The following is a 26,577-nucleotide window of genomic DNA, read 5'->3' as shown; positions in this document are numbered from 1 at the left end:
TTTTAACTCTTTAAATTAGGGTAAAACCATGAACCTATCGGTTTTGCCTTCATTTTTCTTTTCTAACAGAGTCAGCAGTTGTTTCTTGTTGATTTTATTACTTCACCTCAGGCAGCATCTAACAAACATGTCTAGACCTAACTTTTTAAAGCTTTTCAACCAAGTTCTTGCATGGCATTTCTCTTAAACTCGGAAAAAGTGACTTGTTAGTCAGGCACAACAAGCAGTGCAGGGGTTTCCCGTATCGCTCAGCCCCCTCAAAGCCTTTGGGAAATGCCACTCTATTTAGAATCAAAATAACCCCCCTCTACCCAAAAGCATAAGCTAGGTAACTTCTCTGTGCTCTGTATCTTCTGTCTGTCATCTTATTAATGCAGGCAGTGGGTGAGAAGATTGTAAGGAAAGGGTGTAAGTCACAGCTTTGGAAAAAGTCCACACTATGGTCAGTTACCAAGTACACTAGTTACTTGGCATTCATGGGATTTAACATTCAGTTTTATGTGTTCACAGTTGACTGTAAAGGTCCCTGGTATCTAGTAACTTGAATGTTTGCAGAGGCCCAAATATGTTGTACCAAGATGAAGCTAGTGAATGTGAGCACTGTATGGAAGCAAGAAAAGTAATTTGTAATTCGTTTTGCGGGGGCCTTGCTGTTGAAGTGACGCCCTTTGATGATACTTGTGGGGCTTTTTCTTTTCTTCTTTTTCATATTTTGGTCGCGTCACGTGGCTTGCGGGATCTCAGTTCCCTGACCAGGGATCGAACCTGGGTCATGGCAGTGACAGCACCAAATCCTAACCACTAGGCCACCAGGGAACTTGATGATACTTGTGAATTTGGAGGGTGGCACAGTTCTCTGCACAGGGCCCTTGCAGTTGTCATGAGGCTACTGGGTGTGAACAGCATTTTGTATCTTACAGCAATTCCTTGTTGGAAAGATTCTTTATGGTCTTAGATATCATAATTATTTAGATTCCCATGGACAGATTATGAAAGGAGGGGGGAAATTAATTAATATTTCTCAATTGGCCAGGCACTGGTTTTGATGCTTACATGTATATTCTCATTCAGTACTTAAACTGGCTTTACAGACAAGGCTCACAAAGGTGAATTCAGACAGTTTTGTTTTTAGAGGTAGAGGCAGGATAGGGATCCCTTTCTGCTTCCTTTTCTTTTCCCAGACTGAGAAGGGTTAGATTACCTTGTTCCTTCAACTGTGAAATTACCTAGTGGTTTCTACAGCCCCGTGGTCTCTGTGTCTTCTGTGATCCTACAGTGTTTATAAGTGCGTGTGTGCGTGCGTGCGTGTGTGTGTGTGTGTGTGTGTGTGTGTGTGTGTGTTTTAAAACCCTGTTCCCCTGCAGCTGGAACTGGAGAAGGCAGCCTCTGCTCCATCTTCTCACCTTCATTTGTGCAGTGGGAAGCCATGACCTTTTTTTTGGAAAGTGTGATCAACCAGATGTTTCGAACATTAGATAAAGAAGTAAGTAATTGTTTCTTGTGCTGATTGCATAATAATTTTGATCTTTTTAAAATTATTATTCATTTATTTATTTGGTTGCGCCAGGTCTTAGTTGCAGCAGGCGGGCTCCTTAGTTGCGGCTCGCCGGTTTCTTAGTTGTGGCATGTGAACTCTTGGTAGCAGCATGCATCTGGGATCTAGTTCCCTGAACAGGGATCGAACCCGGGCCCCCTGCATTAGGAGCGCAGAGTCTTAACCACTGCGCCACCAGGGAAGTCCCCAATTTTGATCTTCTTAAAATTGGCAGTAGGATAGGAAAATATGTGAGTGTGCATCTTACAGAAGAGGAAACTGAGATTCAGAGAGGGTAAATAACATGCTCAAGGTCACATAGCTAATAAATAGAGCTGGGACCCAAATTAGGTCTCTCTGACTTTAAGCCCCACGGTGTTTAGTATTCGTTTTAGGGGATAATAAGATGAGCCTGACAGTACAGTGAACCACAGTAGGGTAACTATTATAGGGAGGACGGTGATGGAAGCCTTGAATTGGAAAATCTAAGACATACCTGCCAATTTATGGCAAACTGACCAGAATATTCATGATGGCAGATCTGTGTCCCTCTTTCCTGAATAATCTGATTAAACCAGATAAGAGCATATACTATATTAACTATGTTAATTAGATTAAAAATAATTGGATCACTTATTTTGGGGTAATTCGTCTTAACTCGTTGTAGGTTAGTTGTAGAAAGAATCTAAGTCCCTGAAGGTAAGTGAAATACAGTGCTTTTTCTCATAAATGGCTTATTAACAAATTAGATCTTAGGATCATTAACTTCATCTGTTTTTATATTCACTTCAGTTTGAAATGATGGCATTCTGAGTTTGTTCAATTTCTAGTCGTAGGTAATGCTACATCCCTAATAATGGCAGCTTCATTTGTGAAAAATTTTAATAACATGGGGTAATGCTTAGAATTTTAAGGGTTAAGCACTATGTAAAACCACATGTGACAACCATATTTATATAGAGTGTGAAGGAACGTTAGCAAAAGTGGTTTTCAGTTATGTCAACCTCCTTTTCTTGTCTGTATCACAGGAGATTCCTATTAATGATGGAGTGGAGCTATTGCAGATGGTCCTGAACTTTGACACCAAGGATCCCCTCATCCTGTCCTGTGTCCTCACTAATGTCTCAGCACTCTTTCCATTTGTCACCTACAGACCAGAGTTCCTGCCCCAGGTCTTCTCTAAGGTAAACTCCCTCTCCTTTGTAAACTTTATTTTGGCATTTCTAAGCTAATTATTTTTTGTAACTGTTTTTGTGAGTATATGAGACAAGCTAATAAACAGTTGTTTATTCATTTATCAAATATTTCCTCAGTACTTAATGTGGAGCAGGCACCATGCTAGTAGGAACGCCTTGTCCTTTACCACCTCTCTGTTTGGGGAGAAAGGCACATAGGCAGATGTGGTACCTACGTGGCATTGCAGTTAGTAGACGTGTACACTGAGATAGAAAAGAGTACCTGAAGGAGGAGGTGTCAATGTGTGCTGTGAGGTTGGGAGGTGATTTGTAAGAGGAAAGGTTTTGGGGTCCAGTTGAGGTGACTAGTGAGAGGTGAAGCACCACCTGAGTGAGAATATTGGACCAGGAGGAGGGAAGGAGTAAGGCAGAGAGGGGGTGAGTTCTGTTTTGCAGGACTAGGTTTAAAGTATACATATAATATCTCAGTGGAGACATCTCATGCTAAAATGGCTATTTGAGGTTAAAGGTCTAGATTCAGAAAATTATGAGAGAAAATTAAGGCATCGCCATCATAGAAATGCTAGTAGTAGCGGTGAAGCCCTAGCAAAAAGGAGTTTTATGTAGAGTTGGACATGTAGCTCAAGCAGAGAACCCCGACAGTCACCATCATTGAGGAAGAAGCCCTCAAAGAACAAAAAAAGGGATGGCCAGAGAGATGGAGAAAATGTTGTGTTACAAAGTCCAGGAGAACTTCAAAAATGTGGACTCATTTGTTGCCACAGAAATTCTTTAAGAATTGGAGAGTGTCCATTGGGTTCCTCTAGACCTTTGTCAGCGTGTTATTCCATTATAGTGGCTAGGGCAGCAGTCACATTGCATTGGGTTAAGGAGTAAGTGGGAAGTTATGAAATGGAATCAGGGAGAGTAGACCACTCAACTTTTAACAAAAAGTGGGGAGATATGACCATGGCTGAGTTCTTGGGTGATAGCCTAGATTGTTCTGGGATTCTGTGGCCTTTATCTTCGTAAAGTGTTTGCTGGTAAAATTGTGAATCTCAAGCCTCTTGCAGCGTTATCCGAGAAAATGAACATCTGAAACTTTGTAATGCCAGTTGAAAACCCTTTTGTTACCATATTGTTTGCACTTTAGGGATTTTGTTAGAAACTTTGTAAAATACTTTATGCATTTGGTACTGATGAGTGACCTTTTTTCTTCCCCTTAGCTATTTTCATCTGTCACTTTTGAAACTGTTGAGGAAAGTAAGGTAAGATCATTAATTCAGCCTACCAATTCTAACTTCTTAAGAACAAAAATGTGAATACCCAACACTTAGTGTAGATTTTTCTAATACGCAAACGGGGTTAATAAAGGCAGGAGATAGTCATATGATAGGCTGTTTTGCACTAGAGATACTCTAGGACAAACAGTAAACATGTGGATTCTTACTAACTATAAATATCACTTGATTATACTCCCCTAGCTGTGAAAATTGTGAATTTACCTCTGAAGGAGATATTTACGTGATTCTCTGCAGCATCTGTTAGTTATATTAAAAGTAGCTTTGAGTTCATCGAATATCTCTTCCCAGGCGCCCAGGACCCGGGCGGTGAGGAATGTGAGGCGACATGCTTGTTCCTCCATCATCAAGATGTGTCGTGACTACCCCCAGCTCGTGCTGGTAAGCCCTGGACTCTGTTCAAGTAGCCACTGAGACATGCCGAGTTTGGGTACATTTCTCTATAAATCCACACCTAACTATAGCTCACATAAGGTTGGTCTTCCCCAACTCCAGAGTTACTCAGTGAAGTTTAGAAATGCAAATATATTGCCTCAGAATGAATTGTTCTCTTCCACATGGATGACCACGTTTTCCCTGTCAGTGTACACCTCTTTACCGTACTATGCGTGATGTTCTTAACCACCACTGCCAAGTGATGTGCCTGGTCTTGAGAGAAGCCAGGTGCAAACCCCAACCTTTTCTGGAGGGTTTCTGTAAGAAGTTTAGCACTACTCCAGATAACAAATTAACCAAAAATTTCTTCTCTGAATACACAGCAGTTATTTGTGTGTGTCTGTCTGTCTCTCTCCCCCTCTCTCTCCTTCTCTCTCTCTCTCTATAAAATATATATACATAAGTATATATGTATAGAAAACAAACTGATCTTTGTCCATGAAGATACTGTAAAAGTTGATATAGAAATAAAAGACAGATGGTTTTCACAGTTGTAGAGTCGGAAAGTGCAGTTACCCAAATACTCAAACCTAAATTGCCTTGCCTGTTCAGCCAAAAGAAGAGTGTTATAATTAAATTATTAAGTGACAGTCTTATTGGCCTGACTGTCCTGGAAATGTCTTCATCCTCTTTTTTACCTTCCTTGAGTGACCCACCACGCCTTGAAACTCAGACCGTCACCACCTCTGGGTTTTTTTCTTTGTGAAATGCAGCCCAATTTTGACATGCTGTATAACCATGTGAAGCAGCTCCTCTCCAATGAGCTGCTCCTGACACAGATGGAGAAGTGTGCCCTCATGGAAGCCCTGGTACTCATTAGTAACCAGTTCAAGAACTACGAGCGTCAGAAGGTGTTTCTAGAGGAGCTGATGGCACCCGTGGCCAGCATCTGGCTTTCTGAAGACATGCACAGGTAGGGGAGATCCTTTGCCCTTGACCTTGACTGCACTTGAGTACCCATTCTCTTCTAAGACCATGTCCGGGGTCGGGGTGTAAGGATATTGAGGTGTAGTGGCACTATCCGTGATAGCTGAAGGCCTCTAAAACAGGGGTCCCCACCCCCCCGGGCCACAGACCGGTACTGGTCCGCTGCCTGTTAGAAACTGGGCTGCACAGCAGGAGGTGAGCGGCAGAGGAGAGCTTCGTCACCGCTCCCCATCGCTCGCATTACCGCCTGAACCATCCTCCATACACCCCCGACCCCGGGTCTGTGGAAAAATTGTCTTCCACGAAACCAGTCCCTGTGGTGCCAAAGAGGTTGGCACCGCTGCTCTAAAAGCAGTCTTATAAGTGAAGTGCCGAAAACATCACCTTGCTCTGCAGAGGCGTAGGAACAGAGATGAAATGACTAAGATGGATAGTGTGGGTTGGAACGCCACAGAGTGAGGTCTGCTGTGGTGTCTAGTTGCAGCTTCAGCACATATAAAGAAGTGAGAACAGCCAGTAGGGCCATACAAAGTAGGAGCTGCACAGACACCCCTCTGTGCCCACATAGCCTTCTCAAGCTTGTACCCTTTTTGATTCTTAAAGTGTCACTAATAACATTTAGAAGTGGGAAGAGAAGTTAATAAATCTTCATATGACAGCTTACAATTTGATTAGATTCCTCTCACTGTAACAGCTGCTCTTTGGGGGTCAAATAATCACAGCTTATTAGCTCTTGAGGAAGAAACTACCCTTGCTTAAAATCATGCTGTAACTTGTCTTTCCCCCACCAACCTTTAGAGTGCTGTCAGATGTTGATGCTTTTATTGCCTATGTGGGTGCAGATCGGACAAGCTGTGACCCGGGCCTGGAGGATCCCTGTGGCTTAAACCGTGCACGAGTGAGTAAGCCTCTCCTGGGATAGGGAAGGTGCGTAGGCCACAGGTAGGAGTAGGGTGTTGTCATTTGTCCAGGTTCTTGTAGACTTATGTTTTTTTGTATACGAGCAAGAAATCTGGGAATCTCCACTTCCCTTAGTGTCTCCTTTCTTTTCTTTAGTCTTAAATTCTCGAGTTAGTTCTCACAGCAGAGCAGGTGGTCTTTTCTATGAAATCATTATTTTGGCTTTAAGGATCTGTAAATAGCTTGGAGGACTGAAGGTGTAATGAGGAAGTAGGTCAGAACTTGGTCAGCAGGGTGGGTTCTCCCTGCCTTTGCTCTCTGGGAAGTAAAGTCCTAAATGGTGGCCTAACTTGCAAACCTGAGATTTTCCAGTTCTTTGCTATTCAAATAAGCATTGTTCCTGGCTCCATTACGGCAAAAGTCTTACTAATTAACCTGTCAAGTAGTCAATTGGTAGAAAGTACTATGAGTGAGGATTAGGGCAAAATCTATGAAGGCCTAAACTGGAGGATGCAAGGCCAACTCAAAAACAAGATGAAATGTTGGCAGGGTAAATACTGTTTTGAAGTATGTCCAAGCCACCTTCTAATTGGGGTCCAGTAAGCCTCTGGAAGGATATCCTCATGAAAGGGAAGCTTTTAGAGCCTACCACTGGTCCTGAAGATGGCATTGAAAGGATCCCTTTTGGACTTGACCTCAAAGGAAGGGACAGGGATGGGGGTGGGGGTGGGGGCGGCTTTTCCTTTTGTCCAACTTCTATGTCACCTTTGCCATAATCTTGCAAATATCTAATAGCACTTTTGTCTTTTCTTCCCCTTTTATATTTACCTTTCATTTTTATGTTTTTCTGTAGATGAGCTTTTGTGTGTATAGCATTCTGGGTGTTGTGAAACGAACTTGCTGGCCCACTGACCTAGAAGAGGCCAAAGCTGGGGGATTTGTGGTGGGTTATACACCCCCTGGAAATCCAATCTTCCGTAACCCCTGCACAGAACAGATTCTGAAACTTCTTGACAATTTGCTTGCCCTTATAAGGTGAGTCAGAATAATGGTTTTTCTCTGTTGTATTTTTGCCTTAAAAATCTCAAAAGCTTAATTTGTTTATACTTCTTCAGATCATATGGTGATAAATAAGAGATTAGGTCTTGTTTCGTTCTAGAGGGACTCTCCTTTTTAAAAGTAACATGGACTCTCACTTTTTTTGTTGTTGTTATTCTAATTTTATTTTATTTATTTTTGGCTGCGTTGGGTCTTCATTGCTGTGCGTGGGCTTTCTCTAGTTGTGGCAAGCGGGGGCTACTCTTCGTTGCGGTGCGCAGGCTTCTCATTGCGGTGGCTTCTTGTTGCAGAGCATGGGCTCTAGGTGCACAGGCTTCAGTAGTTGTGGCTCACAGCCTCTAGAGCACGGGCTCAGTAGTTGTGGCACATCGGCTTAGTTGCTCCACGCTATGTGGGATATTCACAGACCAGGGCTCGAACCCGAGCCAATGTCCCCTGCATTGGCAGGCGGATTCTTAACCACTGTGCCACCAGGGAAGCCCCGGCTCTCAACTTTTATAAGTCTTGCATCCCAAGTGAACACATGGGGGCTAATCTCAAAATGGCTTTTCTCATTTTGAGCCTCCTCTGTGTTCTTTTACTTCTTTATACTTCATTTCTACTTTTTACTTTGTTTCATTTGGTCTAAAGTTTTGCCACTAAAGGAATTGTTCATTGGGAGCAGGGCCGTTGCTTTCTGTAGTGGTGCTGCTCTGGGTCAGGTATTCAGACGAGCTAATCTGAATTTATCGGTGGTGACTGTGTTCTCAAATGGACCAAACATCCACTGGCTGAACATGCCAAAGGAAGGCATGATACGTGCTCCACATCAGAGTCCTAGGTTTTTACTTCTCAAAGTTGAGTCCTCAGACCAGCAGCATCAGCAGTCACCTGAGAGCTTGTTTAAAATGCAGTATTAGGGCTTCACCCCAGACATACTACTAAATCAGAATCTGCATTTTAACAAGATCCCCGGGTTGTTTGTGTGCACATTAAAGGTTCAGAACCACTGTTATAAATCACATGAGCTAATATAATCAAGCGGAAGTAGGCCAAGTCTAGGCTTGTTGGTTACTCAGTATATGTTTGATGATTCAGGGATAGATGCTCTCTACAGTGAAAGAGAGCCTTTGGAGAGAATCAGTTTTTACTGGCCAAAGCAAAATTTGATTGCTTTTTACATCTCCTAGTGTTTCTGAGTTCAGGTTAGAACTCTGTTCCACTGTTTTTTGGCCTCTTACCCAGGGTGTTAGAGCGGAGTCTCAACTGAGTAAACCAAATTTACTCAATATGAGTAAATCAAATTCCTCATGTCTCAGGGATGCTCTGCTGAAACAGACACCCTGGACCATATGCTTAAGAATCCAAGGTTTTAAGCTAATGTTGACCAAAGTGGAGGGCTGGAGTGTCTGAACAAGTTGTCATTGTGGACATGTCTATGGAAATAGACAATACTTCGCTCGCATTTCAAAAGGAGGAAAAAGATTTCAAAAAGAAGTATGGGTTACATGTTGGGAGGGTAGTAAAATATTTAGTCAAGGAAAAGTTTGTCTCCATATTGATGTTTTTAAGACTGAAAGGATCTTCTGTAGTTTAGAGAAATGTGAAAGTGATGAAGTCAGATAGCAACAGAGTCACTGACTTTTTAGGCCTGTGGCCAGAGTCCCTGTGGTGGGAACCTAGACCTGGAAACAAGGTTCATCCCTGGTTAGGTGAGGAGACAAGAGATTGTCATCGTGATATTCTTCTAAGAGTACAACACTTTTGGAAAAGCCCAGAGTCAATCAAAAGGTATTTGAAAAATGCTGACCGTAGTAAATGGAGTAGTTAGACTCCCTGAGCAGTGTGCAGCTGGAGCTGTTAGAGTTTTGTCTTGTTTTTGTAGTAAGTTTTATCTTGAAGTATAATGTTAAGGGTACAAATATACATAAGAAAAGGACACAAATTGTGAGTGCGGGTAGATGAATTTTGACAAAGTGGACACCTCCATGTAGTCAGCATCCAGGTCAAGAAACGACCTTGCCAGCACCTCTTTTCAGTCCTGCGTGCCCCCCAAGGGTAACCACTCTTCCAACTTTAACATTTTGCCTGTTTTTTTGAGTTAAAAGCATGCACTCTTTTGTGCCTTGGCTTCTCTTGTGTAATATTATGTTTGTGAGCTCATCCGTGTTATTGCATGTAGTTGTGGCTTGTTCATTCTCATTGGTGGGATGGTATTCCATTGTGTGAGTGTACTGTAACTCATTTATCCATTTAGTGTTGATGGACTTTTGGTAGTTTCCAGCATTTTTTTATCACTACGAGTGCTGCTGTTAACATTCTTACAAATGTTTTTTGGTGTATGCATAATTTCTGTTGGGTAGGAGCAGAATCCTACATGTAGGAGTAGAATTCCTGTTTATAAGGTATGCATATTTTCAGTTTTCATAGATAGAATCAAATAGTTTTCTAAAGTGGTGTACTAGTTTACATTCCTACCAGTTTGTGTATTAACTCCTTGTTATAAAACTCCTGTTTTAACTCGTTGTCAAACAAAGTCTGATAATCGAAGGTGTTAGAGCTGCACTGTCTAGTATGGTAGCCACTAGCCACATGTGGCTGGCTACTGAGCGCTTGAAATATGGCTAGTCTGAATTGAGATAAACTGTAGGTGTAAAACACACACTATATTTTGAAAACTTAGTACAAAAAATGTAAAAATATCTCTAATTTTTATATTGCTAACATATTGAAATGATTTTTTGATGTGTTGGGTTAAATAAAAAGATAATTAATTTAACCTGTTTCTTTTCACTTTTTAAGTTTGGCTGGTTAAAAAATTTTAAATGGCTTATGTGGCTTACATTCTATTTCTGTTGCACGGTGTGTTCTTAGTGGGTTGGGTGGAAGATAGATGTGGGGAGCAGAATTCTCTGGTTCTCAGAAGGTTCATTATTATCATTCATTATCTGTTTAGAATAACACCTTTTCTGTTAACTTAAAGTTTTTTACATTGTTTCCAGATATCTTGTATATGTTTTATTGAAATCTTTGTATGTGGGAAGTCTTGTTTAGCATAGCGATTATACTTTTTCTTTTTGGTTTGATATATGTATATATTGCGAAATGATTACCACAGTAGGTTTAGTTAACACCCATCAGCTCACATAGTTAACACATATTTTTTCTTGTGATGAGAACTTTTAAGATCTCTCTTAGCAACTTTCAAATACACAATACAGTATTAACTATTGTCAGTGTGCTGTATATTTTACATCTCCAGAACTTAACTTACCTTTTTAACTGAAGTCTTTCCCCCACCCCCCATCTCCCTCCTCGGGCAACCATCAAACTGTTCTGTTTCTATGAGTTTGGTTTTTTTGATTCAACGTACAAGTAAGATCATACTGTATTTGTGTTTCAGTGTCTGATGTGTTTCACTTAGCATAATGCCCTCAAGGTCCATCACATTGTCACAAATAGCAAGATTTTCTCCTCTGTTATGGCTGAATAATATATACCTGTGTGTATGGCAATTACACTCTTAGTTGGTGATACTAAGAATATTTCAGATAGGTACAGACTGCAGAACTTAAAACTTTTATCACTTGATTGTCTTTTTCTTTGCCAAAGCAATAACTAGTTCCTCTTAATGTGGAATCATAGTGCTCTAACTTGCAAGTGTGTCAGGAAAGGTGATACTTCAGGAACCTGAATGTTACTAGGGCTTGTAGGACTCCCTGGAGCCATAGATACAAGAGCAGTATGTACTGAGTCCTCCTTCCATTACTTGTGAGTTACAGGTGCAGCCACCATGGTGCCACCTCCTTGGCAAAGGGGAGGAGGAGGAGAGGAGACTATACAGAATACAAGATTTTGTTGTACCATCAGGGACATTTGACATATGATGTGTTATATTTTTTAAATTATATCTTGGGATCACAGTCACACTTAATTAAAGAATAAAAATAAAAAACATCTCATCTGTTCCCCATCAAATTTAAGACTATGAATTTCTTTTCAAGAAGAACTGATTTGGGGTTTCCCTGATGATGCAGTGGATAAGAATCTGCCTGCCAATGCAGAGGACACGGGTTCGGTCCCTGGTCCGGGAAGATCCCACATGCCGTGGAGCAGCTAAGCCCGTGCACCACAACTACTGAGCCTGAGCTCTAGAGCCTGCGAGCCACAACTACTGAAGCCTGTGTGCCTAGAGCCCATGCTGCACAACAAGAGAGGCCACTGCAATGAGAAGCCCACTCACCGCAGTGAAGAGTAGCCCTGCTCGCAGCAACTAGACAAATCCTGCGTGCAGCAACGAAGACCCAACACAGCTAGTAAATAAATAAATCAATAAATAGGAAAAAAGCTCTATTTTTTTTTAAAAAAGGACTGATTTTATCAGAGATCATTTCATAGTATTAGACATCTTCCCAAACAACCAAGAAAAACTTAATTCAGAAACTAAAAAGTTGGCAAATTGCAGTTTTTAAAAGTAAGTGGCACCACTTACCAACCCCTGAGCTCCACACAGCAGGAGGTAAGGGCTAAGGTAGAGTTATGGATAGCCTCACAGAATACAAGCAAATTGAATCCAACAGCATGTTATAAGGATTATACACTATGACCAAGTGGGATTTATCTCAAGGATATAAGAGTGGTTCAACATACAAAAATAAATCAGCATAGTACACCATATTAATAGAACAAAGGAAAAAAACCCACTTGATCATCTTAATTGACACAGAAAAAGCATTTGACAGAATCCAGCACCCTCTCATGATAAAAACACTCAGCAAACTAGGACTAGAAGGGAGTTCAAAAACTACTCCTGCTAATAAATAAATTCAACAAAGTTATAGGATACAAGATCATCATACAAAAATCAGTTGTGTTCTTATACACCAGCAATGAACGATCCCAAAAGGAAATTAAGAAAATAATTCCATATACAATAGCATTCAAAAGAATAAAGTACCCAGGAATAAATTTAACCAAGGATATGAAAGACTTATACACTGAAAACTAAAAAACATTCTGGAATTAAAGATGACCTAAATGAAAAGGCATCCTGTATTCATGAATTGAAAGACTTACGTTCGTTAAGATGGAAATATTACTCAAAGCAATCTACAGATTGAATGCAGCCCCTGTTAAAATTCCAACAGTGGGAATTCCCTAGTGGTCCAGTGGTTAGGACTCCAAGCATTTCCACTGCAGGGGGCACAGGTTCAATCCATGGTCAGGGAACTAAGGTCCCTCATGCTGTGCAGCACGGCACATACATACATACATACGTACATACATTTAAAAAAAACAATTTCCAACAGTTTTTTTTTGCACAAAGCTTATCCTCAGATTCATATGGAATTGCAAGGGGCCCCTAAACAGTCTTGAAAAAGAAAGTTGGGAGACTCAAACTTCTCCTTTTCAAAACTTACTGCAAAGCTACAGAAATCAAAATAGTTTGGTACTGAGAAGGATAGACACATGGAAAAAGATAATCTAATCAAAATAGGCAAAAGGCTTGAATAGATATACAAATGGCCAACAAGGCCATGAAAAGATGCTCAACATCCATAGTCATTAGGGAAACGCAAATCAAAACCATAATGAGATACCACTTCATACCCAATAGGATGGTTACAATAAAAAATGTTGAGATAGCTTCAAGATGGCGGAGGAGTAAGACGTGGAGATCGCCTTCCTCCCCACAAATATATAAAATATACATCGACATGAGGAACAGCTCCTACAGAACACCTACTGAATGCTAGCAGAAGACCTCAGACTTCCCAAAAGGCAAGAAACTCCCCACATACCTGACCATGTGGGTAACAGGGTCTTGGTGCTCTGGCCAGGTGTCAGGCCTGAGTCTCTGAGGTGGGAGAGCTGAGTTCAGGACATTGGTCCACCAGAGACCTCCCAGCCCCACGTAATATTAAACGGCAAAAGCTCTCTCAGAGATCTCCATCTAAACGCGAAGACCCAGCTCCACTCAACGACCAGCAAGCTACAGTGCTGGACACCTTATGCCAAACAACTAGCAAGACAGGAACACCACCCGGGGTCCCATTCGCAGAGAGGCTACCTAAAATCATAATAAGTTCACAGCACCCCAAAATACACCACCAAATGTGGTCCTGCCCACCAGAAAGACAAGATCCAGCCTCATCCACCAGAAAATAGACACCAGTCCCCTCCACCAGGAACCCTACACAACCCACTGAACCAACCTTAGCCACTGGGGGCAGACACCAAAAACAACGGGAACTACGAACCTGCAGCCTGCAAAAAGGAGACCCCAAACACAGTAAGTTAAGCAAAATGAGAAGACAGAGAAATACACAGCAGATGAAGGAGCAAGGTAAAAACGCACCAGGCCAAACAAGTGAAGAGGAAATAGGCAGTCTACCTGAAAAAGAATTCAGAGTAATAAGTAAAGATGATCCAAAATCTTGGAAATAGAATGGAGAAAATACAAGAAACATTTAACAAGGACCTCGAAGAACTAAAGAGCAAACAAACAATGATGAACAACACAGTAAATGAAATATAAAATTCTCTAGAAGGAATCAACAGCAGAATAACTGAGGCAGAAGAACGGATAAGTGACCTGGAAGATAAAATAGTGGAAATAACTACCGCAGAGCAGAATAAGGAAAAAGGAATGAAAAGAATTGAGGACAGTCTCAGAGACCTCTGGGACAACATTAAACGCACCAACATTTGAATTATAGGGGTCCCAGAAGAAGAAGAGGGAAAAAAAAGGGACTAAGAAAATATTTGAGGAAGTTGTAGTTGAAAACTTCCCTAATATGGGAAAGGATATAGTCAATCAAGTCCAGGAAGCACAGAGTGTCCCATACAGGATAAATCCAAGGAGAAACTCACCAAGATACATATTAATCAAACTATCAAAAATTAAATACAAAGAAAAAATATTAAAAGCAGCAAGGGAAAAGCAACAAGTAACATACAAGGGAATCCCCATAAGGTTAACAGCTGATCTTTCAGCAGAAACTCTGCAAGCCAGAAGGGAGTGGCAAGACATTTAAAGTGATTAAAGAGAAAAACCTACAACCAACATTACTCTACCCAGCAAGGATCTCATTGAGATTCGACGGAGAAATTAAAGTCTTTACAGGCAAGCAAAAGCTAAGAGAATTCAGCACCACCAAACCGGCTTTACAACAAATGCTAAAGGAACTTCTCTAGGCAAGAAACACAAGAGAAGGAAGACATCATCAATAACAAACCCAAAACAATCAAGAAAATGGTAATAGGAACACACATATCGATAACTGCCTTAAATGTAAATGGATTAAATGCTCCAACCAAAAGACATAGACTGGCTGAATGGATACAAAAACAAGACCTGTATATATGCTGTCTACGAGAGACCCACTTCAGACCTGGGGACACATACAGACTGAAAGTGAGGGGATGGAAAAAGATACTCCATGCAAATTGAAATCAAAAGAAAGCTGGAGTAGCAATTCTCGTATCAGACAAAATAGACTTTGTGGTCTATTTACAATATTGTGTTAGTTTCAAAATAGTTACAATATTGTGTTAGTTTCAAAATAGACTTTGCTGAGCCCCAGCAATCAGAGAAGAAAAAGAAATTAAAGGAATCCAAATCGGAAAAGAAGAAGGAAAACTGTCGCTGTTTGCATTTGACATGATACTATACATAGAGAATCCCAAAGATGCTACCAGAAAACTACTAGAGCTAATCAATGGATTGGGTGAAGTAGCAGGGTATAAAATTAATGCACAGAAATCTCTTGCATTCCTATACACTAATGATGAAAAATCTGAAGGAGAAATTAAGGAAACACTCCCATTTACCGTTGCAACAAAAAGAATAAAATACCTAGGAATAAACCTACCTAAGGAGACAAAAGACCTGTATGCAGAAAACTATAAGACACTGATGAAAGAAATTAAAGATGATACAGACAGATGGAGAGATATACCATGTTCTTGGATTGGAAGAATCAACATTGTGAAAATGACTGTACTACCCAAAGCAATCTACAGATTCAGTGCAATCCCTATCAAACTACCAATGGCATTTTTCACAGAACTAGAATAAAAAATTTCACAATTTGTATGGAAACACAAAAGACCCCGAATAGCCAAAGCAATCTTGAGAAAGAAAAACGGAGCTGGAGGAATCAGGCTCCCTGCCTTCAAACTATACTACAAAGCTACAGTAATCAAGATAGTATGGTACTGACACAAAACAGAAATTAGATCAATGGAACAGGATAGAAAGCCCAGAGATAAACCCACACACATATGGTCACCTTATCTTTGATAAAGGAGGCAAGAATATACAATGGAGAAAAGACAGCCTCTTCAATAAGTGGTGCTGGGAAAACTGGACAGCTACATGTAAAAGAATGAAATTAGAACACTCCCTAACACCATACACACAAACTCAAATGGATTAAAGACCTAAATGTAAGGCTAGACACTATAAAACTCTTAGAGGAAAACATAGGCAGAACACTTTGTGACATACATCACAGCAAGATCCTTTTTGACCCACCTCCTAGAGAAATGGAAATAAAAACAAAAATAAACAAATGGGACCTAATGAAACCTAAAAGCTTTTGCACAGCAAAGGAAACCATAAACGAGACAAAAAGACAACCCTCAGAATGGGAGAAAGTATTTGCAAACAAAGCAGCTGACAAAGGATTAATCTCCAAAATATACAGGCAAGTCATGCAGCTTAATAAAAAAACAAAGAATCCAAAAATGGGCAGAAGACCTAAATAAGACATTTCTCCAAAGAAGATACACAGATTGCCAACAAACACATGAAAGGATGCTCAACATTACTAAGCATTAGAGAAATGCAAATCAAAACTACAATGAGGTATCACCTCACACTAGTCAGAATGGCCATCATGAAAAAATCTACAAACAATAAATGCTGGAGAGGGTGTGGAGAAAAGGGAACCCTCTTGCACTGCTGGTGGGAATGTAAATTGATACAGCCACTATGGAGAACAGTATGGAGCTTCCTTAAAAACCTAAAAATAGAACTACCGTATGACCCAGCAATCCCACTACTGGGCATATATACCTTGAGAAAACCATACTTCAAAAAGAGTCATGTACCACAATGTTCATTGCAGCTCTATTTACAATAGCCAAGACATGGAAGCAACCTAAGTGTCCATCGACAGATGAATGGATAAAGAAGATGTGGCACATATATACAATGGAATATTACTCAGCCATAAAAAGAAACAAATTGAGTTATTTGTAATGAGGTGAATGGACCTAGAGTCTGTCATACAGAGTGAAGTAAGTCAGAAAGAGAAAAACAAATACCATATGCTAATGTATATATGGAATCTAAAAAAAAAAAAAAGTGGTTCTGATGAACCTAGGGGCAGGACAGGAATAAAGACACAGAGGTAGAGAATGGACTTGAGGACATGGGGAAGGGTAAGGGTAAGCTGGGATTAAGTGAGAGAGTGGCATGGACATATATACACTACCAAATGTAAAATAGATAGCTAGTGGGAAGCAGCCACATAGCACAGGGAGATCAGCTCGGTGCTTTGTGTCCACCTAGAGGGGTGGGATAGGGAGGGTGGCAGGGAGACGCAAGAGGGAGGAGTTATGGGGATGTATGTGTATGTATAACTGATTCACTTTGTTATACAACAGAAACTAACACAATATTGTAAAGCAGTTATACTCCAGTAAAGATGTTAAAAAAATGATATTATACATTAAAAAAATAATAATGTTGAATAAAGAAAGTAATAGGTGTTAGCAAGGGTGTGGAGAAATTGGAACTCTTTTACACTGTTGGTGGGAATGTAAAATGGTACAGCCACTCTGGAAAACAGTTTGGCGGTTCCTCAAAAAATTAAAAATAGTGGTAATTCCCTGGTGGTCCAGTGGTTAGGACTCCGCGCTTCCACTGCAGGGGGCCCGGATTCTGTCCCTGGTTGAGGAGCTAAGATCCTGCACGCCGTGCAGCACAGCCAAAAGCATAAAAATCAATTTAAAAATTAAAAGTAGAATTACCATGTTAAGCAACAAGTCCAGCTTGAGGTGTATACTCAAAAGAATTGAAAGTGGGTCTTAAAGAGGTATTTATACACCTATGTTCATGGCAGCATTACTCACAATAGCTAAAACGTGGAAGCAACCAGTGTCCATCAGTGGATGAATGGATAAGCAAAATGTGGTCTATACAAACAGTGGAATATCATTCAGCCTTAAAAAGGAAGGAATTTCTGCAACATACTACAACATGGGTGAACCCTGACTATGCTAAGTGGAATAAGCCAGTCATAAAAAGGCAGCTTAAACGTGGGTACTAATGAATGCACATGGTTAGACTTCAAAAACATTATTGAGGGTTTTTAAAAAATAAGCATGGTCTAAAATGATCTTTTCATTGTTCATCTTAAATATTTAATCTTGCTGGTCCATGTTCTGTAATTTTCTATACATTTGAAATGTTTTATAGTTAACTTTTAAAAGAGAAATAGGTAGTTATGCCCTCTGGCTATAGATTGTTCCGTGGTGCCATTGCTGTGGAAGGCAGGTAGATCAGGTCTGTAGTCTAACAAAGGTAAGTCATTTTGGTGGGGAAGAGATGCTCATGCTGGGAATTGCAGATGTGCCTCTAGGAGACTAAACAGCTGCCAGAGCATTGTTGGGTCCATGCTCTTGATTCAGAGACAAAACATCCTAAAAATGGGGGCATGTTACTACCTGCTCTGTGTTCCTGCCTGTGAACCCTGATGCCTCTGACATTTCATCCTCTATCACGGGCAGTCAGAAAACTGGGAGTGCCTTGGCATTGTCTCAGGTTTGAAAGAATTTTGCTTTCCAGCTTTAGACTGTGATGTTGTCCGGCTCTCTCAGAATTCAGTTCTTGTGGTTGATTGCTGTTAGGTGTTGTATACTGTACAAATAAACTTAATAGCATCAAGCCTATCCCCTTCTCCAGGGAAACGTTTAAATTCCCCTGCCGAGAGTAGTGTTCACAGAGAGGTATCTATGTGGAAATGTAGTATCACTGAATTACAAGATGGAAACCCACTCTTTCCTTCTCCAGCAGACTAAGAAAAGTTCACATAGCATTCCTATTTTTTTCAGAACTCACAATACTTTATATGCACCAGAAATGCTAGCCAAAATGGCAGAACCTTTTACGAGGGTTCTAGATATGCTTGAAGTGGAAAAATCTGCTATTTTAGGTAAGAAATGTAACCTTTTTTTTTTTCTTGAAGTTTTCTATACCTTGGTATGCCTTTATATTTCTATACCTTATCTCTAATGCAGCTTCAGTGTGCCTTGTGTCACCTTCTCCTCACCTGGCACTACCTTGACCACCTGTTTGTTCAGAAATGCATGTATGGAGTTCCTACAGGCTCTCTAGGAACAAGTTTGTTTACTTCATTATCTTATCATGCAGAGAAGGTCTTCAGAAGCACACACACCCCATGTTAACCCCGCCTTCACTTTAGCTGCCAGCTGGTAGTATGTGTTAGAGCCTTTAGATTATAAATAAACCATGCTTTTTGACCTGAAGGATATTAGCGTACTTTCCTGCCTTTTGTGTATGGGGGGGGGGACGTATTCAAACAATTAAGGTTAAATAGGTTTAATCAGTAAAATATTATGTATGTTATCACTTTTTTAAGGAATAGTTTCTGAGCCAAGTTTCCCAATCTTTCCCTTGATCAGAATGTTGCTTTAACTCATTTCTCCCATTAGCAAATAACTTCACGATCATAACTGTGATACGTGCTGTGAAGGCAAGTGACTGTGGGAGTGTTTATTGGGAGACATGACCCAGTCTTGGAGTGGAGTCACAAGACTGCCTCCCAGTGGAGACTTGAAGGATGAACAGGGGCCAGCCAGGCTGGGGGCAAAAGGAGATGCTGAGCCTTCTAGGCAGACAGAATGGCAGGTGCAAGATCCCGAGGCATGCAGCAAAGAGCTTGATATGTCCAGGGAATAGGAAGGTGACTTGTGTGGCTGGAACACAGAGGGCAAGGCAGTTGGTTACAAGTTAGAGCTAGAGGACTTCCCTGGTGGTGCAGCGGTTAAGAATCCGCCTGCCAATGCAGGGGACACAGGTTCGAGCCCTGGGCTGGGAAGATCCCACATGCCGCAGAGCAACGAAGCCTGTGCACCACAACTACTGAGCCTGCACGGCACAACTACTGAGGCTGCGTGCCACAACAGCTGAAGCCCGCACACCTAGAGCCTGTGCTCTACAACAAGAGAAGCCACAGCAACGAGAAGCCCGCGCACCACAGAGAGCAGCACCCGCTCACTGCAACTAGAGAAAGCCTGCGTGCAGCAACGAAGACCTAGCGCAGCCAAAAATAAAAAATAAATAAGTAAATAAATTTATTTAAAAAAAAAAAAAAGAAGAAGTTAGAGCTAGAGACACCAGAGATGTCTAAACCTTGTGCCTATCTCTGGAGCTTCAGGCTGGCTTACCATCACAACCCCGACAGTGTGTTTTTGCCCCGGCTATCACCTCTGCCTGGGCCTGGCCATGATTAAGCAGTCTAGTGAGCATGCCTCAGCTATGACTTAATGAAAAGAAGACTGTTAGCTTGTCTTTCCAGGGCCCATGGCTATCTCTCTTGGCCTAAATGGTCCTGGGCCATTTCCTTTGGCACCACTACACTTAAGCTCCCTTTTGGAGACACCAGCAAAAATGAAACGTCCAAAAAATGTCTTGTTATTAATATAAAAATTAGGTGTTGCTTCACCACCTGTTACCCTCCTGCCCCCCCTTCAGTTATTCATATTAAGCCAGGAACTGCTGCTGTAGAAATGTATGACCAACCAAAACATACTAGAATGGACAAACAGTTCCCTCTGGCAGCTTCCAACCAGGAGCAAGATTGGAAACAAAATTGCCTCTGATTAGAAGTATAGATCTTTTAAGGCAATTGTTATCCTGAGATAAGTGGGTTTCATTTTTATCTGCTATACACCTCGGGCTTTTGCATAAAATTTTGCTTGAAAAAAGAGGTTCTGTGACTTTAAAAGGAAGGGGGGGACATTCCCAGTACTTTACGGAGAGATCATTTTGGGCTATCATTGTGTGTTTTGGTACAAGTTCCATCTGGAGAAACCCAGGCAACAGTTAAGAGTACTCAAACCTGGACACTTAGAGAGCTTTCGCCTTTCCCTGCAAATACAGTGTAGCAGTCACTTTAGGGAAGCTGTCAGCACTTCCAGCTGGTAGAAGACTTGGTCAGCTGCTTTGCATTTATAGCACCCCACCCCCCAAACCACCTCTGCCTACGGGAGGGTGTTGGCAGGTTGAGACCCTCAGCAGAGGAGCAGCGGGTTCCTGATCCATCTTTGTCCGTAGGATTACCTCAGCCTCTCTTGGAACTGAATGACTCTCCTGTCTACAAAACGGTCTTAGAAAGAATGCAGCGTTTCTTCTGCACCCTCTATGAAAACTGGTAAGGAACCAATGCTGCCTTTTCATATTCTCCTCCTAGACGTGCATTGTATAGGATGGCCTTGGGCTGGACATCTGATCTAGAATTCTAGTGTACAGGTAATGTGAGGACAGAATTTGACAGGAAACTCATGATTCTAGTGTCAAATGAAAACGAACAGGCTGGTTTCCTGCAATTTTTATTTTAACTGTCACATGTGCCTTTAAGTCCTAGCCATGACTTGATATTTTAATGCCCAACTTGTCTGTTTCCAGTGCATAAAGTGATGCGACCAAAGTAGAAGTTACAGTGATGGGGATGCATTTTCTCAGACCCCTCACTCTCATAGCCCACTCTTCATGGACACTGGGAGATAGCTGGCCATATTTTGTCTTGGGGTCCTGGTTGTGGCGTGGGGGGTGTAACTGGCCCTTCTGTACACCAACTTCCCCAGGGCACTGATCTCGCTAACACAGTGCTCTAGTCAGCCAACTAACAAAAGATTCTCCATTGTAAATCCATATTACTTACAAAGTAATGAAAGGCTACTGTTGATCTTGGGTACCGACATCTGTCTTTTAAAAGATGCTGAATCTGGTTTCAAGATGTTTCCTTAAACGTTGGGGCGGGGGGGGCGGCTGTTATTTTCCCTTCTGATAGAAGATTAAGTCCACATCTTCGAAGTGTACTGATTAAGCTAAAGTTCTCTTAAAAAGAAAATACAATTAATTGCTTTTCTAGCTGAGAAGTCTTCTTGTAGACTAGAAATTCCCAAGGCAGTCAGGGCTGGTGATAACAGATAATGGATTTGATGTTATTCATGATTTTCCCTTACAGTTTCCATATCCTAGGGAAGGCGGGCCCTTCCATGCAGCAGGACTTCTACACCGTGGAGCACCTAGCCACCCAGCTCCTCAGCTCTGCCTTCGTCAACTTGAACAATATTCCTGACTACCGACTCAGACCCATGCTTCATATCCTTTCAAAACTCCCTAGATGGGCTTCCCTGGTGGCGCAGTGGTTGAGAGTCCGCCTGCCAATGCAGGGGACGTGGGTTTGTGCCCCGGTCCAGGAAGATCCCACATGCCGCGGAGCGGCTGGGCCCGTGAGCCATGGCCACTGAGCCTGCGCGTCCGGAGCCTGTGCTCCGCAGCGGGAGAGGCCCGCGTACGGCAAAAAAAAAAAAAAGAAAAAGAAAAAAAAAACCTCCCTAGATAACCAGATAAAGGGCCAGAAGATTGAAGACAGGAACAGTTCAGAAGCACCAGAGGAGGCAGAGCTGAGCTATATGAAATAGATGGAAACATTTTTGACAGTATATAGTAGCCACATTAGAAGGACAAGAAGATTGAAGTAAATAAAAGGAAAAACCTGAAAGCAGTCCAGGGGGTGTTGAAAGCTCTTTCTCCTTAGGGGAAATTCTTACCATCCCATTTCTTGGAAAGATGAGAAATGAAGCTTTTATCCCTTTTCTGTACTTTGTCAGGTGCTTCTCTTTGAAGAAGCACTCACACAGCACTCCCATTCAGACTCTTTGTTTTTGTTCGGGGGAGTATGTTCTTCCCTGCAAGTTATATTGTAAGGAGAGTTTACTACAGTTCCAGCCTGGCAGGGGAGTGGTGCCTTAGAACGACGGGTGTGCGCTCGTGTGCTAAAGCTTCTTAACCTACCGCGGCACGGGTCTTTGTGAAGCCTCTGGTGCTCTTCTGTCCCCCGGAGCACTACGAAGCTCTGGTGTCTCCCATCCTTGGACCTCTTTTCACCTACCTTCACATGGTAAGACATTGGCCAGGAAAGGGTGGCAAAGAGGCCTCTTAGAGTGGGTGGCCTCTCATGAGTCTCACAAGTCAAGAGCTCCTGAAAGCATCGTCTCCTAGCCCTGCCAGGATGGCTGCACAGCCGCTCCACCCTTGCTGCCCGGGGTAGAGCAGCCCCCCTGAAGAACTAAACTGGTTCCATTGCCTGCAAAGCACCTGCAGATTCAGATTCTACTCCTATCCTCCTGTTAACTGAGGAGAGGTGATCAGGGGAGTGCTCTTCCTGGGTCTGTTTCCCTGACTCTGGAATTAAGCAGGGGGACCAGCTGGGCAGAGAATAGGTGTGTCCAGAGAGACTCAGGAGTTCTGAAATGTCATTGATCCTTTCCAAGCAAAGAAGTGTTTGATATGCTGCCCTTGTCGTGGGTGTGGGAGAGGTTATAGAAACCGTATCTGGTTTTTTAACCTTGTGGGGTCTCCCAAGGCCCTGTCATTGTTACCTGGACTCACCTTCAGCTAATTCTAACCATGAAGTGGCCCTTAGATATTGTCTTTTCTCCCTAGTGTAGCACTTATTTCTTTTTTTGTTTTCCCAGAGGCTTTCCCAAAAATGGCAAGTCATCAACCAGAGGAGCCTGCTGTGGTAAGGGACTTTCTCTTCTCTGTGATGGGTGAGCTGGCAGCCAGGCCATGGAGGAAGGACTCTGCCATCCCAGGGCCAGAACAGTAGTGGGTCATAGTCATCCTCAGCCTAGATGGTAGATCGCTTTTCCGTGACCATCAGGCAGACTCAGCTCAAGCCTTCATAGGGGGTACCTTCAGCTGCCTTAGGTGAATGCTGAGACATTCTTAGGACTTTGATCCATTCCCCTCAAGCCAACTGGATATAGTCACAAGTAATAATGCCCCTCAGTGGATCACTGCTGCCCATTCCTAACTTTTGAGTGGAATGTAGACCAGAGGAAGTCAGGAGAAGGAAGTGGGCACAGAAGGTCTAGCTAGGGTCAGTGCTCCTTTTGCATTCCCATGGAACTTGGCCCCTGGTTTTCTGCAGTGGAGAAGATGAGACAACAGATGAAAACCCAGAGTCTCAAGAGATGCTGGAGGAACAACTGGTGAGGATGTTAACCCGAGAAGTCATGGACCTGATCAGTAAGTGGCGTGGGAACCAGGGGTAGAAGACAAGCCTTTTTCTGGAAAAAAAGCTGGTCACTCACCTAACATGTTTGCAGCAACACTGACAGACTGATAAGAAATAATTAACTGGATAGAAACTATGTAATTCTTAAGTCAATTTAAGGACACTTTATGAATTGTGAACTGCATTGTAGTTGTTCATACTAAGGGCAGATTATGAGCAAACGGTTGAAAATAGCAGGAGGAAGTTGGATTAATGGTAGGAATAACTTCTAGCTTTGTCAAAATAGGGAAATTCTTTAATTCTTAGACATGAAGGTGGTTATATTTCGTTTTTATTTTTTGGTCAGTTCATTTGTTTGAGATCCAAAGTAGACCGAGTATACATACCAGGCATCCTCTCCTGGTCATTTACTCTCAGGTAATTCTGTAATTTCCCGCCGGTTGACTGAACTTGAAGAGGGACCAGGACACGGTCTGGTCAAATGCCTCTATTTCTGTTGGTGAAGCTGACTTTGTGCCTGGGCGGTATCCCACCTTCCCCCACTCCTCACCTGCCCAGAGACAGCTTGGGATCCATTGGCCTGAGACGGCTGTTGTCTGGTGGTAATAAGCCTAGTAACCCTGCTTTCTTGCTTTAGCTGTGTGCTGTGTTTCAAAGAAAGGTGCTGACCACGGTACTGCTCCCCCTGCAGATGGAGATGGTAAGTGAGCCTGTTGCGGCCCTTGGAGGTCAGCCGTTAAGCTCCTAAATATTGTTACTTCTGTAACCAGGTCAGTTCCCATAGAAACTGTGTCCCTAGCAGTCTGGTGTGGAGGAGACTTTGTACATCTAGCTTTCGTCCATGCTGGCCCCCTTGCTGTATTCCCCAGCACAGTCCCTCCTCAGAGCCTCTGCGCTTGGTGATTCCTCTACCTAGAACGATTATTCTCCCAACTATATATACCTGGCCCATCCCCTTGCTTTTTATTCAGGTCTCTGCTCAGATGTCACTTCTGAGAGGTCTTCCATGACCAGCTTATCAAAAATAGCAACGCCGGCCTCTAGATTCTTCCTCTGCTCTGTCTTCCAGCACTGATCACTACCTGACATGTTTTATTTGTGTTATTAATTACTTCTCTCCCTCACTAGAATTTAACTCCTAACAGGGAAGGGACTTTGTCGTATTCCTCTTATATCCCCAGTAACTGCTATAGTGGGTCCTCAAATATTTGTTTAACGACAAAAGATCCTCAGCATTTGCAGCTTTTTAGGTAACTGTCCAGAAAAATTCCTTGTTCTGCAAACGTATGGCTAGATGCATCTCTAGATCTGCCATGGGCAGAGGCTTCTACGCCCTCTTATGAGGCTGGGGGGCTGTCCTAGTACCTTTAACCACCAGTCAGCCCAGGATACTCACCTCTCCTTTACTCTGTGGGCTTCTGTCAGAAAGGACGGTCTCTGTTCTGAAAGGATGGAGCTTAACATTTTGGTCTCTACTTACAGATGAAGAGATGATGGCCACAGAGGTAACCCCCTCGGCCATGGCAGAGCTTACAGACCTGGGAAAATGTCTAATGAAGCATGAGGTGGGTGGAGGGGCAGGCGAGATTTTTTCCTTGCCCAGCCAGGGAGCTCGCTTCCACTTTTCTCATTTTCTGATGCCATCAGGAGGGTTTTTTGGTAATACGCCTTTATATGAGTTAAAGAAAACAGTGGGAAAGGCACAAGGCCACTGTGTTCCCATGCTGGCATGGGCAAAGGCTCAGAAAAACACCCAGGCACATTGCCACCAGTCCCTGGTGTTCAGCCTCCCCCAGGCCTGAGCTCTCTTTCCTGCACATAGGTTTTCTCTTCTGTATTGGTTAGTTTTTCTTTTTTGGATGGCCTGATAGACATAGAGGAAACAAACTCCCATCTCTTCAGTAGCTGCTTTTATCATTTTCCTGCTTACCTATTAAAACTCTAGCTCCTGATGCATAAGAACTCAGAGAACATTGTACTTATTTTCCCATTGTAATTCTCCATTCTTTTCTGTTAGGATGTTTGTACAGCGCTGTTAATTACAGCCTTCAATTCCCTGGCCTGGAAGGATACTCTGTCCTGCCAGAGGACGACCACACAGCTCTGCTGGCCTCTCCTCAAACAAGTATGGTTACTCACCCTTTCTCCTCTCCCCTCATGAAACATTTGGGTCATGAGGATTGACTGAATCAGTTGGAAGAACCTAGGGTGCTGAGGCCTTCAGAGTCCCGCTTTGGCCCTGAGCACAGCTGTCTCCCCAGGTGCTGTCAGGGACACTGCTCGCAGATGCTGTTACATGGCTGTTCACCAGTGTGCTGAAGGGCTTACAGACGCATGGGCAGCACGATGGCTGCATGGCTTCCCTGGTCCACCTGGCCTTCCAGATATATGAGGCGCTGGTGAGTGGAGAAAGCCTGGGGGCAGGATGGCTGCGGCTTCATCCCTCACAGCCTGCCTGCTCCTGGTCACTTGGGCCTTAATCCTAAACGTAGGCAGCTGCCAAGTTGCTAGTGCTGCCCCTGAGAAGTGGGTGTGGCAAGGGATAGGGAAGGTGACGGGGCCCAAAACTGTGCCATTGAGTGGGTTTACCCCTACTTCTCAGCGTCCCAGGTACCTGGAGATAAGAGCTGTGATGGAGCAGATCCCTGAAATTCAGAAGGACTCACTGGACCAGTTTGATTGCAAGCTTTTGAACCCCTCTCTGCAGAAAGTGGCTGACAAGCGCCGGAAGGACCAATTCAAACGCCTCATTGCTGGGTGCATTGGGGTAGGTCACACCCTTCACACCCTTTCCTTAGTGCTCCCAACCACCTTTGCAGTCTTCTTGGACCATGTGTACAGGCAAACCAGAAACCAGCTGTAGTCAACGACCATTATGGTGAGACGATCTTTAAAACAACCCACCACTTGAGACCCAGCATTAG

At 42.6% G+C, this 26,577-nt stretch overlaps 1 protein-coding gene and 1 non-coding gene across 9 annotated transcripts in view; one reads left to right on the top strand and one right to left on the bottom strand.

The window, feature by feature from the left end:
• The window catches only part of XPO5 (exportin 5), a 52,360-nt gene that overhangs the window by 17,609 nt on the left and 8,174 nt on the right, over positions 1-26,577 (top strand). For 2 of the 8 annotated variants that reach the window (XM_032648524.1, XM_032648523.1), the window contains 18 exons: positions 1,365-1,483; positions 2,563-2,718; positions 3,936-3,977; positions 4,302-4,391; positions 5,159-5,358; positions 6,171-6,270; positions 7,126-7,307; positions 18,435-18,535; positions 20,680-20,776; positions 21,593-21,729; positions 22,434-22,531; positions 23,109-23,155; positions 23,567-23,664; positions 24,291-24,353; positions 25,136-25,218; positions 25,671-25,778; positions 25,915-26,052; positions 26,256-26,420. In XM_032648524.1, the coding sequence (XP_032504415.1) occupies positions 1,365-1,483; positions 2,563-2,718; positions 3,936-3,977; positions 4,302-4,391; positions 5,159-5,358; positions 6,171-6,270; positions 7,126-7,307; positions 18,435-18,535; positions 20,680-20,776; positions 21,593-21,729; positions 22,434-22,531; positions 23,109-23,155; positions 23,567-23,664; positions 24,291-24,353; positions 25,136-25,218; positions 25,671-25,778; positions 25,915-26,052; positions 26,256-26,420 (2,024 nt within the window). Of the gene's footprint in view, positions 1-1,364; positions 1,484-2,562; positions 2,719-3,935; positions 3,978-4,301; positions 4,392-5,158; positions 5,359-6,170; positions 6,271-7,125; positions 7,308-18,434; positions 18,536-20,679; positions 20,777-21,592; positions 21,730-22,433; positions 22,532-23,108; positions 23,156-23,566; positions 23,665-24,290; positions 24,354-25,135; positions 25,219-25,670; positions 25,779-25,914; positions 26,053-26,255; positions 26,421-26,577 lie in introns of those variants that run through there. The other 6 variants (XR_004352184.1, XR_004352181.1, XM_032648525.1 and 3 more) reach the window with 6 other exon arrangements.
• Positions 745-816, bottom strand: TRNAD-GUC. Its single transcript has one exon. It is a non-coding gene; the product is annotated as a tRNA-Asp (tRNA).

The sequence above is a fragment of the Phocoena sinus genome, chromosome 11, assembly GCF_008692025.1.
Source record: "Phocoena sinus isolate mPhoSin1 chromosome 11, mPhoSin1.pri, whole genome shotgun sequence".
NCBI classification, from domain to species: Eukaryota; Metazoa; Chordata; class Mammalia; order Artiodactyla; family Phocoenidae; genus Phocoena; species Phocoena sinus.
This window is presented reverse-complemented; position numbering and strand designations above follow the sequence as displayed.